General features: G+C 44.6%; 1 protein-coding gene across 1 annotated transcript; it reads left to right on the top strand.

The window, feature by feature from the left end:
- The first annotated feature begins 10339 nt into the window (after positions 1–10339).
- Positions 10340–11881, top strand: LOC8032329 (GPN-loop GTPase 3). The gene has a single exon (XM_002409619.4). It carries the CDS (start codon positions 10552–10554, stop codon positions 11386–11388), a length of 837 nt encoding a protein of 278 aa, XP_002409663.2. The 5' UTR covers positions 10340–10551; the 3' UTR covers positions 11389–11881.
- The last annotated feature ends 2143 nt before the right edge of the window (positions 11882–14024 follow it).

Consider the following 14024-nt stretch of genomic DNA (forward strand, 5'->3'; position numbering starts at 1 on the left):
TGGACGTGAAAAGTCATAGCGCTCGTTCATAAAATTTAGATGGAACTGGTAGGATCTACAAAATTGTTAAAAAATTGTACGCGCACTAACTTATATGTACATACTTACGCTTTTGTTTCTCCAAATAGTTTTGATAATTCTTGTTTCACGGTTCTATATGGTCCAACGAAGGTTTACAGCGAAAGTTCCGGAAGGCTTAACAATAGACCCTAAAAATATCTTGTGAGGAAGTTTTAGCTCTAGTATAAGCAGAGTGGATGGTTTTCGAGATCACCGATGGTCGATTCTAAAACACGAGCTCTGTCCCGGCCAAGCACGCACTGACTTGGGCGCGCTAGTACGTCGCCACAATATATATATATATATAATTGTATACCAAATAAGTATTAAAGCGCTGTAAAATATTATACGTACATGCGCAAAAAGCATTTTGACCTAAGAAACGGTGGCTGCAATGAACTCCCTAGAGTCTAGAGTGTCGCAAATAAATATTTATCACACGCAAATTATCAAACATTCTAGACCCCAAAAGCTTTTTTTAGCACCTTTTCAAAGGTGAAAAGAACGAGACGTCTCTGTTAAACACCTTACATAATTAATTCACCTTGAAAGCACATCATTGCAAACGAGATCATTTAACCACCTTGATTTGATGGTGAATTTGCGTTCATAGGTAGCTTGTTTACTTCGTACCTCTAATTTTACTGCCTTTTCTCTGTCCGTCCGTCCATTTTATATGATGTAGTTTGTTGGCAAATTGTGAAGGTATCTCTAAAACGTGTTTATTTGACGTGTTTCATAATTTTTTTTATATATATAAATTTTTTATTGTAATTTTTTATAATATGCTGTCGTAAACCTGTCGTAAACCTTTTATAAAATAAGTTTTAAAAAATTATTATACGTGCATGCTACGGTGCGAAATGAACGGCTGTGCAAAGTACCATAGCGAAACCTTGGCAATCTTCACGCCTCGAGCTTAGAAATTTTATACCTCTGAAAGAAAATTAGCTACGACGTTCGCATATAACTGAATACTCCTCCCGAGAACATGGCTTTAACAGATGTAAGGACAGAACGAGCGGGTTGGTAGGGTAATTCAACTTGAGGAAGAAAACGAGAAGGGACGGACAAACACAAACTTCCAACTGTTGTGTTTGTTAGAAGTTTGTGTTTATCCGTCCCTTCTCGTTTTCTTCCTCAAGTTTAATTAAATGGCTTTAACATATATATATATATTTTTACATAAATATAAAAAAATATGACCCGGACCGTCGCTGAGCGACCTGTCGTGGAAGCACCCAATTGTAAGACGTTATCTTCCCCAAATGCATTGCCAGGAATCATGGAGGTGGTCTCTCCCAAAAAATAAAAGGTAAGAGAGTGTGTGGGTGTTGTGTGTGTGTGTGTGTGTGGGGGGGGGGGGGGGGGGGGAAGCACACAATTTGTAAATAATAAATTAACGCAGCAGACTTATATGCTATCCTTGTGAAATGTGAAGCCAGGAAAGAATCTGTCCGTTCAAGCTGGCTAAGACAGTCACCAATAAAGACACACGGATACCGCGAGTGTTGCAGGAGACCTTGGCTGCTGATGGAGTGTTCGATATTGTGGATTACATCAAGGACCTCATCACGTGCATGAACCACTTAGTAGGGTTAAGGACAAGGCTGAATTCCTGTAGCCGGTCGAATAAAACTCTGAGGTGTTGCTCGTGCTCGTCTGGTGTGGCACTAGCTACAAGAAGGTCGTCCAAGTAAGCGAAAACAAAAGGCAGACCTTGCGTGACCTTGTCAATGAATCGCTGGAACGTCTGAGCAGCGTTTCGCAAACCGAAAGGCATACGGACGTACTCAAACAGTCCGAACGGTGTAATGATGGCCGTTTTCACAATGTCTGCCGGTTCCACGGGAATTTGGTGATAGGCTTTTACCAAGTCGATTTTGCTGTAGATGGATGTACCTGATAGATTTTCAGAGAAGCTCTGGATATGCGGCAGGGGATAGCGATCGGGAACTGTGCAGGCGTTCAGCGCTCTATAGTCTCCGCACGGTCGCCAGTCATTGGGGTCTTTCTTAGGGACCATGTGCAGAGGTGATGCCCAATTGCTCGCTGAGGGTCGTACGACGCCTAGCTGCAACATATGGTCGAACTCACGACGTGCGATGGCGAGGCGCTCGCCGGCAAGCCGACGAGGGCGTGCTGAGACGGGTGGGCCGGTAGTTGTGATGTGGTGCGTTACTCCGTGCTTGGCAGGAAGTTCAAGGTTGTTGGGTCTTGAGAGTGTGGGGTATTCAGTGAGGATGGCATCATAGCGCGATGTGGCTGGAAGTGGTTGCAGCGAAGTCACCGTGAAGTTGGAAAGGATGCCTTGCACTGACAATGATGTTGTCGAATCCGTGAGTCACCGGGCTTGAAGGTTCACACACAGACCAAAATGTGAGAGGAAGTCTGCTCCTAATATTGGTTGTCGCAAGTCGGCTACGATGAAAACCCATCGAAATGTTCGACGCAGTCCGATTTCGATGGTGAGGGATCGTTGCCCGTACGTCTTGATCGCAGAGCTGTTGACGGCACGCAGGAGAGGTGAAGGCGCCTGCTGCTGGAGGCGGTTGTTGCGTGACGCTGGTAAAATGCTGACTTCAGCTCCAGTGTCAACAAGGAAACGGTGTCCTGCGATTCGATCGACGACAAAGAACAAGCGGCTTGTTGTGTGGCCTTGGTCACCCGCCGCTGCTAGTGCTGGGCCTCGGCGTTTCCCGACCACGAGCAAGGTCTCGTGCACCGTGTGGCTCGCTCACCGAAGCGGCGATGGTACCAGCAGTGCTGGTCAGAACGCGAATCTCGTAGCGACGCAGACATGTAATGTGAGGGAGTGCGTAGCGGGGATCGCGACGGTCGCGCAGCAGTTGTTTGCGATCGACCCATGGCAGCAATGGCGTTCGTGAGCTGCTCCAGTTTGGTTTCTATGTTCAAAGCCCGTGTTTCCCAGGCTGTTGGTTGCGGTGTTTCGACAGTACTCACGGTCTGCGAGGAATATTCTGCGGTGCGGTCGGCAAGCACTGCCAGGCGGTCTAGAGGCATGTCATCCGCAGCGGCCAGGATCATGCGCATGCCTTGAGGAAGCTTCTGGAGGAACAACTCCCGCAGTATGGAACCTTGTGCTTCTGAAGCTTGCGGTCCACAGCTGCTTCATGCGGTGTAGAAGTTGCGTCGGGCGACGGTCGCCCAGTTCTTCGGCGGTGAGGAGCTGTTGGATGCGGGAGCTCTCTGATGTCATTGTCCTGGCGAGAAGTATTGCCTTCAAATGGTCGTAGGCACCTTCTCGTGGCAGTAGGGCCAACACGTCGTCAAGCTGGTCTGCCACCTCCGCTGGTAAAGAGGCGACGACGTGGTAGTAGCGCGCCATTTGCGTTGTCATTCTTCTCAGGTGGAAACGGGCCTCGACCTGGATAAACCAGACTTGCGGGTTTTTATGCCAGAACGTTGGTAGACGAACCTCGATCGTAGCAAGAGCGGAGTCACCAGAGGTTGCTGTAACGTCACCGTCGGAAGCGTTGCCTTGATCCATGTTTAGCTTGGATCCGGCGTCCGAGGTGTAAAAGTGACGCTGTTCAAGATTCCGGGTCACCAGTTTGTAGACAACACGTCAAGCGACTCCGATGTCTCGGATGGAATGTCTTTAATCACGCGCGCTCGCGACCACCTCAGCGCTTGTGCATGGCGATGGTGCCGCGAGCTAAAAGAGAAAACAAAAAACAACAAAGTGTCTAGCACGGTGCCCCTACAGTACACACTCGTCCAACTTGTTCTCTTTAAAAGGAAACGAAAAATCGCAATTTAAAAAAAAAAGAAAAAGAAATTATTTGCCTAAGTTTAGTAATGAAAATCAAAAGTTTATAAATATAACCCTCTGAAATTCTTAACCTGGATACTGTAAAAAATATCGTTACTGATGCACCGAGATGCCTAGCGCGAAAAGTTCGTCCTTTTCCAACTGTCGCTTTGCCACGCACGATCGATAAGCCTGATGAGAAACTGGGCTCATTCTAGGGATGGACGAATATTCGGTTATTACGAATAGTCAATCGAATCCTGTTTTATTCGGCATTCGCTTCGAATCGAATTTAAGTATTCGACAATATCGAATTATTCGACAATATTGAATTATCCGACAATATCGAATTATTCGACAATATAGAATTATTCGACCTTTCCAAATACAGTCAAACCCGACTATATCGAACTCGTTTACATCGAATTATTCCTTATATCGAACAATTTTTGATCGCAGTAATGTTACAGTGATAATATATAGCAAAAACTATGGTTGCATCGAACAAAAATAGCAGCCGCTACCGGTATATCGAACCGCCAAGATCGCCGTTTTGCTCTGCAAACTGGCTTTCCCCCAACGTAGGCGGTCGCATTGGGGGAAAGCCAACTTGCAAAGCACGCTGGCTTTTTTTTTTTTTTTTTTTTCGTGAAACTGTTATAGTGACTGCTTTAAAAAAGTGGCCCCAATCTGTCCTCCAGAACCGAGCTAATGGCGAACACAACGCCGCCATTTCCCCCGCAGCGGCCACTCGAGGAACTGCATGTTACTACTATTTTGGCTTTAATCGGCCATGTTGGTGCCGAAACAGGTGCAGCGGAAGAGATTACAGGGGTGCCCCCCGTCTCCCCAGCGGACGCAAGACGCGCCGCGAATTTCTACCGAAGTTAAAATGCACCTAGGTCGGGACGTGCTACCTGAAAGGACCGCAGAGGCATGGTTGTATAAAAACAATATTAATTGTTCGGCAAAACCTTGCAAACTAAAGATGATAAAGACATCACGCGCGCTTCATTTTGTACTAAACTACAACAAATTTCATACAAAAAGAGTATTTTCCGTTTGTTTTTACGCAAAAACATGCTTTCTAAAAGCTCAATGTGACCACAGTACACACAAATGATAAAGAGTGGCGCTGTTGTCGTATTTAGCTCGGTCTCGGTGCCAGCGGCCCAGGTTTCGACGGCGAGTTTCCCAACTGAGTGTTCTAGTAACGTTGGCCATATCACTATGATGGCTAGAGATGATATAACTCTACCAAAAAGATGGCCGCCCGTGGCCGCATTCCCGTCCATAGGCGGAGCTGGTCAAACGCGATCCAGCAAATAGACATAGAGATCAGTGGGTTTTTCAGAAAGCCGTAAAATACCTTGCGTGCCTTCTATCGTTCTGCAGTTTGTTTATTTAGTGTTTTTCGATGATGCTCAGCAATATTCTAATTGAAACCATGCCCTTAAACTCAATATTAAAAAAAAACTTAATTATGCGATAATAACTTAATTATCTCGAACTTTCATAATTTTCCTAAATAGACCCCTGGCCTAGGATCAAAACGACACAAGCCTTTTTTGGGTGTGATGCGTAGTTTTCGCTAGGGGTGTCGCGAACTTCTGTCGAACCGGATTTGTAGGTCGAACTTTCGACGACCGTGATACAAGCATGTCTAGGTTTGGAGAATTATATTTTTATACAAAGGGTTATTTTAATTTTGTGAACAGCTACAATTAAAATAAACTAATTCTAATCACTAAAGAAGTTAATAACTTAATTTTTTGTACTTGATTAACTGAAATAACCAATCAGCGCTGCCCTTAATTTATCCCTTAGCCATCACCATCCCATCCGAAGCCAACTGGCCAGCCTGTCGCGCATGCGCACACGAGTCGAACCTCAATAGAAGGTTCGTCGAAGTTTCAACTAAAAGTTCGAAAAGTCGAACCTGGTCGAACTCGAACCTCGGCTGGTTCGCGACACCCCTAGTTTTCGCAATATCGAATATGTCCACCTTTCGTGAAGCACCCTGTATAGCTGCGCAAAATCACTGAAAAACACGTGACCCTCCGGCGTCAAACGAGGGTTGTCTTTCCGGCGGTCATCCTGCGAATTTGTTTAGGTATCCACAGCTTTCCAGAACAAAATTTGACAATGAGTAATCCCAACTGAGTGCTCGAGACAGAATGTTCAAGAACTGGGTTGGCCTTCAATATTTATTGCCTTCATTTCTTCAATATAAACGTGTGCCCTAAAACGCCTGATTAAAAATGTAATTAGTTTTTGTTTATTAATTAGTAATTTTTAGTTGCATTTTTTCTTAAACATAATGTCCGCCTGGCCGTATTACTCACTTGCGTAGACCACATTTGTGTAGCTTTCACGGCTTTTTTTTTATATTTTTGTGCGTTAAAATTAATTATTTAAATACAAATCACGACGGCCATGCTTGGCATCTTAAAATGTAACTTCAAATATATCGCCTTTTCAAATGTACGGATTTATATATTTAAACCCTATATTACATCTTATATTTATTGAGTGTTTTAGACGAGGGGTCGGGCATCCGGCAGCCCGCACACCGTATCTGGCCCGCGGGGCAATATTATGCGGCCCCCAGCACGGCTCCAGAAATTAACCACCCCTTGCCAACACACTCCCGGACAAGAGGTATATTTGGTTGTAAATCCGGTATAATCGGACATATTAACTCGTAACAAGTCCAAGAAATTCGCCATATCAGTTCACCGATCAATTAAGTCCGAAACAGGTAATAAGCTGAAGACTGCATTTTCAGCGAACGACTTCGTTAAGTTTTCCGCTGGCCTTTCTTCATTAAAGTTTTTAAATCGACAAAATCTCACAGCGTCCTTGTCACAATGTTCGCTACAACACGTATGTATCTGCGAGCATACTTTTTTTAGGACGAAGACCGTGAAGTCAAACATACGTCTTGCGAATGACAGATTAGCACCTTCAAAATGTTTTGCGACTCTCAGTCGAGTGTTTTAGTGCGAAAGTTCACATCTTGGCAAACAATGATGAACCCTCAAAATCGTATGAGAATGGGCTTGAGCAATCTTACGTTACGTGTGCCTGAATCAAGAAAACATGACGAGGGTGGAGAGCTGGGCGAGTTGGTGATTCATAATGGGTATAAGCGCAACAGGACAACACACAGAAAGGAAGGAAGCGCTGTGTCTGTGCCTTTCTTTCTGTCTGTTGTTTTATTGCGCGTTTTAACCATCAAGAAAACATTCTTGCATATCACTCAGATATTGAATATTCAATGACAAGATTTAACAAATCTTGTCTTAAATTAAAAAAAAGAGCTAAAGGCATTTATGATGGGCGGTGGCATCTATCTGTAGCCACCTTTACGATTGTAAATTTGTTTGCTCGCCGTAATTAAGAATTTTTTTAATGATTTGTAGAAAGAGTAATATGATCTCTGTTTGTTTCATATAAAACTATGTATGTCTATGTATAGTATGGATGGATGGAAAGATATTAATGGCTAAACCCTTTGTAACGGGTGGTAGCTTGCGCCACCTAGCCTAAACATAAAAAGACAAACATATGATTCTTCCCGCCCTTCTAAGCCAAAATGACCTTTAGGGGACCGGGAAAAAAAAATCACTTCCCACTTTTTTCCGACGGCGAAGGAGTCGTCAATTTTCTTCTGGTCAAATCTTGTCGGCGTTTTTATAGCACCGGGCCCACTGGAGGGCAGGGTTGAAAATTTGGGGGAGGGAGAACGAATTTTCCTCTGTCCCGCCTGTCCCCAGCTGTGCTAGTTAGTTGTGCATCATTCAATTTTCCCTAGATAATTTCCACCAATCTTCTTATCGCCTCTTTGTGACTGTAATCCTCTTCTGAGTCTTCTCTTCCGTCCTTCCATCGTCGCCAGCAAAATCCAAGGCCTCGGCCAAATCTGTTACCCCTTCAGGGAGGGCAGGGCGAAGCCCCGTGTACCTCAAAGCAAGGTGCACTATAGTGTCTCGCTCTCATCATGTGTCTGTCCCCTGAAATTGAGCCCTATGCGCCCTCCTCTCCAAAACTCCCGTTCTCGCCTCAAACAGTAAAAAAACTTCCCAGTGAATTGCCAAACACATTTTCCTTTCGTATGTCCTGTTTCTGTGTCCTGTACATTGTTAGAGCTGATTTTTCCTGCATTCTAACCTCCCATATTTTTCTGTCTTCCTCTTTCATTGTATTTTCCACTGAAGTGGTAGGTATTTAGGTATTCCACTTGTGTGTAGGTATTTAAATGTAAGCTTTCAAGATCGGTTTGTCCATTTTCTGTTTAAAATTTTCGTAGTAGCGAAACATTCAGTAGATCTTAATGTTTCGTTTGTTGTGTACTGGATGGACGAACCGCAAAGAGGACAGACACCTTTGTCAGGCATTTATACATTTAGTCTCTGGTCCCCTTTCGGTTGTTCAGAAAAAAAAAAAAAAGACGTTTACAGCTCCCTGTAACGCCGAATTAGAGCGCAACGCTTGAGGAGCAGGAGGGGAGGGTATGGAGAGGAGAGTATGCCCCTCCTCCCTCATCCGTGCTCTCTCCTCCTCCAGTCCTTCTCCCCTTCTCATCTCCTCCTCACTTCTCCTCCCTATTCCTCCTCCCTCCTCCTCCACTCCTCCTTCCCCCTCCTCCTCCACTGCCCACGCGTTGCATTATGGGACGTTTCGCATAATATGACGTTTCCCATAATGCGACAGTGGCGTTTCCCATAATGCAACGCGGGTTGCATTATGGGAAACGTCACTGTCGCATTATGGACGTCGCATTATGCGAAGCGTCCCGACGGCGACGGCGTAAACGCGTGTTGCATTATGAGAAGCATCCCATAATGCAAAGCGTGGTTACGCCGACGCCGACGGCGACGTTTCGCATTATGGAAATGTCACATTATGCGAAACGTCCCGACGGTTACTCCGACGGCGACGTCGCTCAAGCCAGAAGCGGGTGCCTAAGAGCTGCGCTCTAAAAATAAACTTCAAATCAACCTTTCATTTTAATGGGATAATACCCCCCCCCCTCTCCCCCTAATCTCTGTTTCTCCTCTCAGCACGCATCGTCTCCGCTTTGCCGCGGTTTGGCCCGCAGCAGCACAAGGTTGCCGACCCCTGTTTCAAAGCACTTTAAAAGCGCTTCATAAAAAAAAAAAAAAAAGTTTTCTTTTTGTTAAAATTTGTTAAAATATGTACTTTTAGCGTTTTCACGTATTCAAAGGCGCTCTTCACCATGATAACTCCCTGATGAATAGGCATTTGTTTAATCTTTCATTTGATATATAGTTTATGCCATAAAATTAAATGTAACAAAAGTCGTAATCCATCAAACCAGGTCAATTATCGTTCAAAGGGGTTCTCGATTTTTTACAAAACAAAATAAAAAAAAACAATTTTTATGATTATTTGGATATTTTACTGTTGTTTAATAAACCATGTAAACAGTTTCTTTTTTTTTTTCTCTCTCTCTCTTTTTTTGTTGAGCCTGGCGAAGCCCCTAGACGCACGACCTGTGACGATCGCCAAAATCCCCAAATCCGCCTTTGGTTCTTAGAAGTTAAAAACTCGAGAAATAAAAAAATGACCCAAACAACGGTTTTCCGTTTCATCCTTGTAAAAAAATTTGCCCGAGATATATATTTCTTTCTTCAAAAGCTTCTGAAACAAGACTCCTTTTTCCTGCACAATTTGCAATTAAATCGCCCAGTAGTTAACATGTTTTCTTACGTCAAAAAGTATGTACTAAGTATGGAACTGTTTAGTTGCCAAGACTAGTTGTTGGGCAAATGGTGCATGACGCCGAGTAAACTTGTTTGAGAAAACAGAGAAGAAAACGAAAGAGTTGAAGTTCGGAAATTTCCTATGAGAAAATGAGGTCTGTTCCCGGCGGCTTTGTTTCCGGCAGCCTACGAAATTTATCTCCCTGTGGTTGTGGGCTTCGTCGGACGCCACTTTCCCATTAGAAATTTTGAAAATCGCTTATAGTTTTTTAATTAGATAACGGAAAGCTCTAAAACTTTGGCATCTGGTGCGGACCGTTAGCTCTACATTTGGGTGGGTACAGCGTTTGGCGACGCGTAGCTTATTTTTGCGGTAAACAAAACGCTACAATTGTTTGTTTGTTTTTGTTGTCTTTTAGCGACTCCTTGACAAGCGCATACCCATGCGGTTTGCACACAGGTATTTGTGCCTGCATATGTGTTTACGTTGTGTCTATTTTACTTGAAAAAAAAAAAAAAAAACAGGTTTCAACTTTCAACATCTCAAAATAACCGACCATTCGATAATCCAGATCGCCGCAATCGCTTCCTAAAGCGTTTCTAAACCGAAACTAAATATTACGCATGGATTTAATAGTTTTCTACTATTATGGTTTTATTTAAGTTGAGGTTTTGTTTCTAAACACAGCAACACACTAATGCTCCGTTATTTTTAATTTTAGAAAACCCAAATAATTAAAGACTCTAATCAAAGGCAAGCCCACAGCGCCCACAGGCCAAGCCAATCCAAGAATGATAATGGCGGTTGTGCATCAGCTGGTGCATGTGTCGGGGATTCCGTGTTTTTGTCCCACAATATTGCATCTGTTCTACCAGTTCTGCAGACGGCAGGAAAGCTGATCTTAGTTGTAGTTTGGGAAGATACGTCCTCCTGGTCTTGCCTGGAGCACAAAAGGAAAAGGACATTCTACTCTCGTATTCGTCGATATGAGGTACGCTCAACTGGTAATGGGGCCCGCGGGCAGCGGGAAAAGCACCTACTGCAGCACAATCGCCAAGCACTGCGAGGCCATAGGTCGAACAGTCCACATTGTAAACCTGGACCCAGCAGCCGAGTACTTCGACTACAACGTCGCCTTCGACATCAGAAGTCTCATCCACGTTGACGACGTCATGGAAGACGAAGACCTGCGCTTTGGGCCCAACGGTGGGCTCGTGTTCTGCCTCGAATACCTCGTCGAAAACGTTGACTGGCTCCGCGAACAGCTCGGTGAGGACGTCGATGACTACTTCCTGTTCGATTGCCCCGGCCAGATTGAGCTCTACACTCACCTCGACGTTATGAAAAAGCTCATTGATGTCCTACAATCGTGGGATTTTCGCGTGTGCGGAGTGTTCCTGATCGACTCTCAGTTCATGGTGGAGACCACGAAGTTCTTTTCCGGCGTGCTGTCTGCCCTCTCTGCGATGGTCAACTTCGGGACCCCACACGTGAACGTGATCACAAAGATGGATTTGCTTAACAAAGCAGGTAGGAGAAAAATCAGCCGCTACTTGGAACCAGACATCCACCTGCTAGTCGAAGACGACAGGCAGTTTGACGAGAAGTATGGTCGACTCTCCGAGGCAATCGCCAAAGTGATCGAAGACTACAGCCTGGTCAAGTTCATGCCCCTCAACATCAAGGTGGAAGAGAGCATTGCCGATTTATTGCTCATGATCGACAATGCCATTCAGTATGGGGAAGACTTGGATGTCAAAACGCACGACTTTGAAACAAACGACGACGACGAGCCCGACGTGCCCTACGGACTCCACGAGTGAACATGGTTTCCGGACATCTCAGGAAACTGAGAGGCACTATGTGCCGTTATGACCAGACCCGGGGTGACTGGGATGTCCATGACTTGACCCCCATGCCCATGTCGGCTGGAGTTTGGGGATGCTGAAACTGCATAAGCCCCACCTCTGGCTATGCCACTTCCGACGTCAATAATTTCTAAATTAGAAATTTGAATTGAACAAAAGTTGATAGACAGGGAACGAAGCAAAACCTGACCTTATTGGAAGCTACATTTAAAGGCTGGCACATAGTTTTTACATCTGATTTCTCCTTCAATGGCCTCGTGCCTGCAAGCCAAATCGAAGGACTTTGCTGGGTTCCTTAAATTTTAAAAAATTTTATTTTTGGGGTTTACTTGCCAGACAAGTGAAAGGCAGATGAAAAGACCAGATTAATTTAGGCTATCCTGGTATCTTTCACGTGCAAGCAAAATTTCATTTATACAGTACCTAATAAATAACTGCTTTCGTTAAATTGTGTTTATCACAGCTGCAATTCTGTAGATTGTATTGCTCTCCATAGTTTGTACAGAGGACCTTGTTTTCTTACCTGTAGATGAGCACAAAAGGAGGTGATCCCTGCTCAGAAATATTGTACAGATAGGCCTCTAAAACAGCAAAATGGCACTGCTTTAATTATTGCTTTGGTTCCTCCTGTCAAGGTGTGCAAATACAAAGCTCTAACCAAGATTTCGACAACTGACGAAAATTCTCTAATCTATTCCGACAGTCAAATCTGCCTTCATTTGACCCATTCGCTACCAAAGCCGGCGAATCGCCGGGCGTGCCATCAGGGGCCATATTGACAAGGCCGGCAAATCGCCGGTCTGCATGAATTTCTGTTCTAAAAAGCCATTCATACATGGTGCGCTATGTAGACTCGGGGTAGTGTAGTTAGATACATTGCCAACAGATGGCGAAGGTAGTTCTGTTCGTTGAGTTTGTTCGAGCCTGTTCATTTGTGTTTTGTCTTTCCCACTCGATTGCTGCCTGCTTGGAGAAGATGGCAGCGTCCAGTGTAGGTGTGGCCTTTTTGACGATGAAATCATAGATATTCTCTTCGGCAGCGATGATGACGGGACGTCTGGTGAGGATAGTGAGTTTTCAGAGCCTTCTGTCGACGACGGGAGCAGTCCCAACAGCAGTTCTGAGTCCGAATTACGACAAGAGCGCACTGATTGTGCGACGCCCAAACAATTGAGGATGGAGTGCTTCAAGATCTTTCTGACGAGAAAGAATCTGCAGGGGCCTATTGACTTAAAGACTAGAACAGACCACTTAAGCATGTAAATAGACATGTTTCCTTGTTTTCTGCACCGAGTTTTACTGTAAAAGCTTATTATAGAAGCAAAACAGTCGCACCTAGTGTGGCCGTTTTAGGAGAAAAACGTGGTACAGACGGCCCAGTAGCGCGCGGTAGCGAATGGGTTAAGGCCACATGCCTGAAGCCTAATGAATCCGACACGCTGATTGTTCAGCCCTGTATGTCAAGGAAGTAAGAATTTTCCCCATAGCTATGATGTCTGTAACTGGAGTTATAAAAACTTGTCCTTACAAAACATTCATAGAAAACTGGGTGCATAATAGGTTTTGACAATGATGTTTGCTGGGATAAGCAAAGCATTAGAGGCGCTGCTGTTTTATGGAATCCTGAATTAAGAGTGATTCACACACTTGCGTTCAGTTCAACCATGTGCGATGGTTGCTATGGCAACAGCTACATCGGCTCCAACCAAACCAGTTTTTACCCCGTTTTGTTGGAGCCGATACAACTGTTGCCATAGCAACCCTCGCACTTGGCCGGGCTCAACACTAGTGTGTGAATCACCCTTTATAGTGTTCAACTGGGACAAGAAACTTAGGGGGTTTACGTTAATATAAACCACCTGGGCATCTTTTGACCTGCAACCGAAAGCTTGGTACATGGTGCCTTCTCTGCAAAGCTTCTATCATGTTGCAGGCACCTCAGCCGGGATTTGAACCCGCCAACTGGAGATCTGTTGGTGGGCGCTTTGCCCTGGAGCCACCGATGCAGTGAATGTTCAAGTCGAGGTGTGAATCATTGATCTGGAATATGGATGCTGAACTTCCTGGTTGCATGCTCCGACTCACGTGCCCAACTGATCATATATGGAAGTGGGCTATGTCCATACTAAATTATTTACCGGTCTCCTCTCAAAAGTTGAGCTTTTGTTTTCTACTACGGCCAGAGTTTTTGTTTGTGCTCTAATGTCAACTGTTCTTAGGCAACTTCGAGTGCTACGCATTGTGCAAGCTCTGGGTTGTTCACAAAGAGACCATCATTGTCACCAATGGGTCACTGCTCAGTTGGACGACTCTTAGCACTGCAGTACAACAGTAAGCAGGAAAAATCCCATTTTTAGCAGTGATGGAAGCAGCATTTGAACTTTTGGAGCAGGTCTTGCAGCAGGCAAAATATTGGTTTGGAGCAGCCACTGACGATTTTGGAGCAGATGCCAAAACCTGTTAGCATGTTACTTAAACATAAAGCATTGCATCGCTAAACGAGTTCATCCTTGATAATGACAGAGGGATCCTCTTTAATACAGGAGCATATTACCTATTACTTCTTGCAATAAGAATAGAAATGGGCACGT

Source organism: Ixodes scapularis, unplaced genomic scaffold (genome assembly GCF_016920785.2).
Source record: "Ixodes scapularis isolate PalLabHiFi unplaced genomic scaffold, ASM1692078v2 PGA_scaffold9__187_contigs__length_104089568, whole genome shotgun sequence".
NCBI classification, from domain to species: domain Eukaryota; kingdom Metazoa; phylum Arthropoda; class Arachnida; order Ixodida; family Ixodidae; genus Ixodes; species Ixodes scapularis.

What these genes read in the sequence shown, in the direction of transcription:
- LOC8032329 (XM_002409619.4), top strand. Translation starts at nt 10,552, where the DNA reads ATGAGGTACGCTCAACTGGTAATGGGGCCCGCGGGCAGCGGGAAAAGC.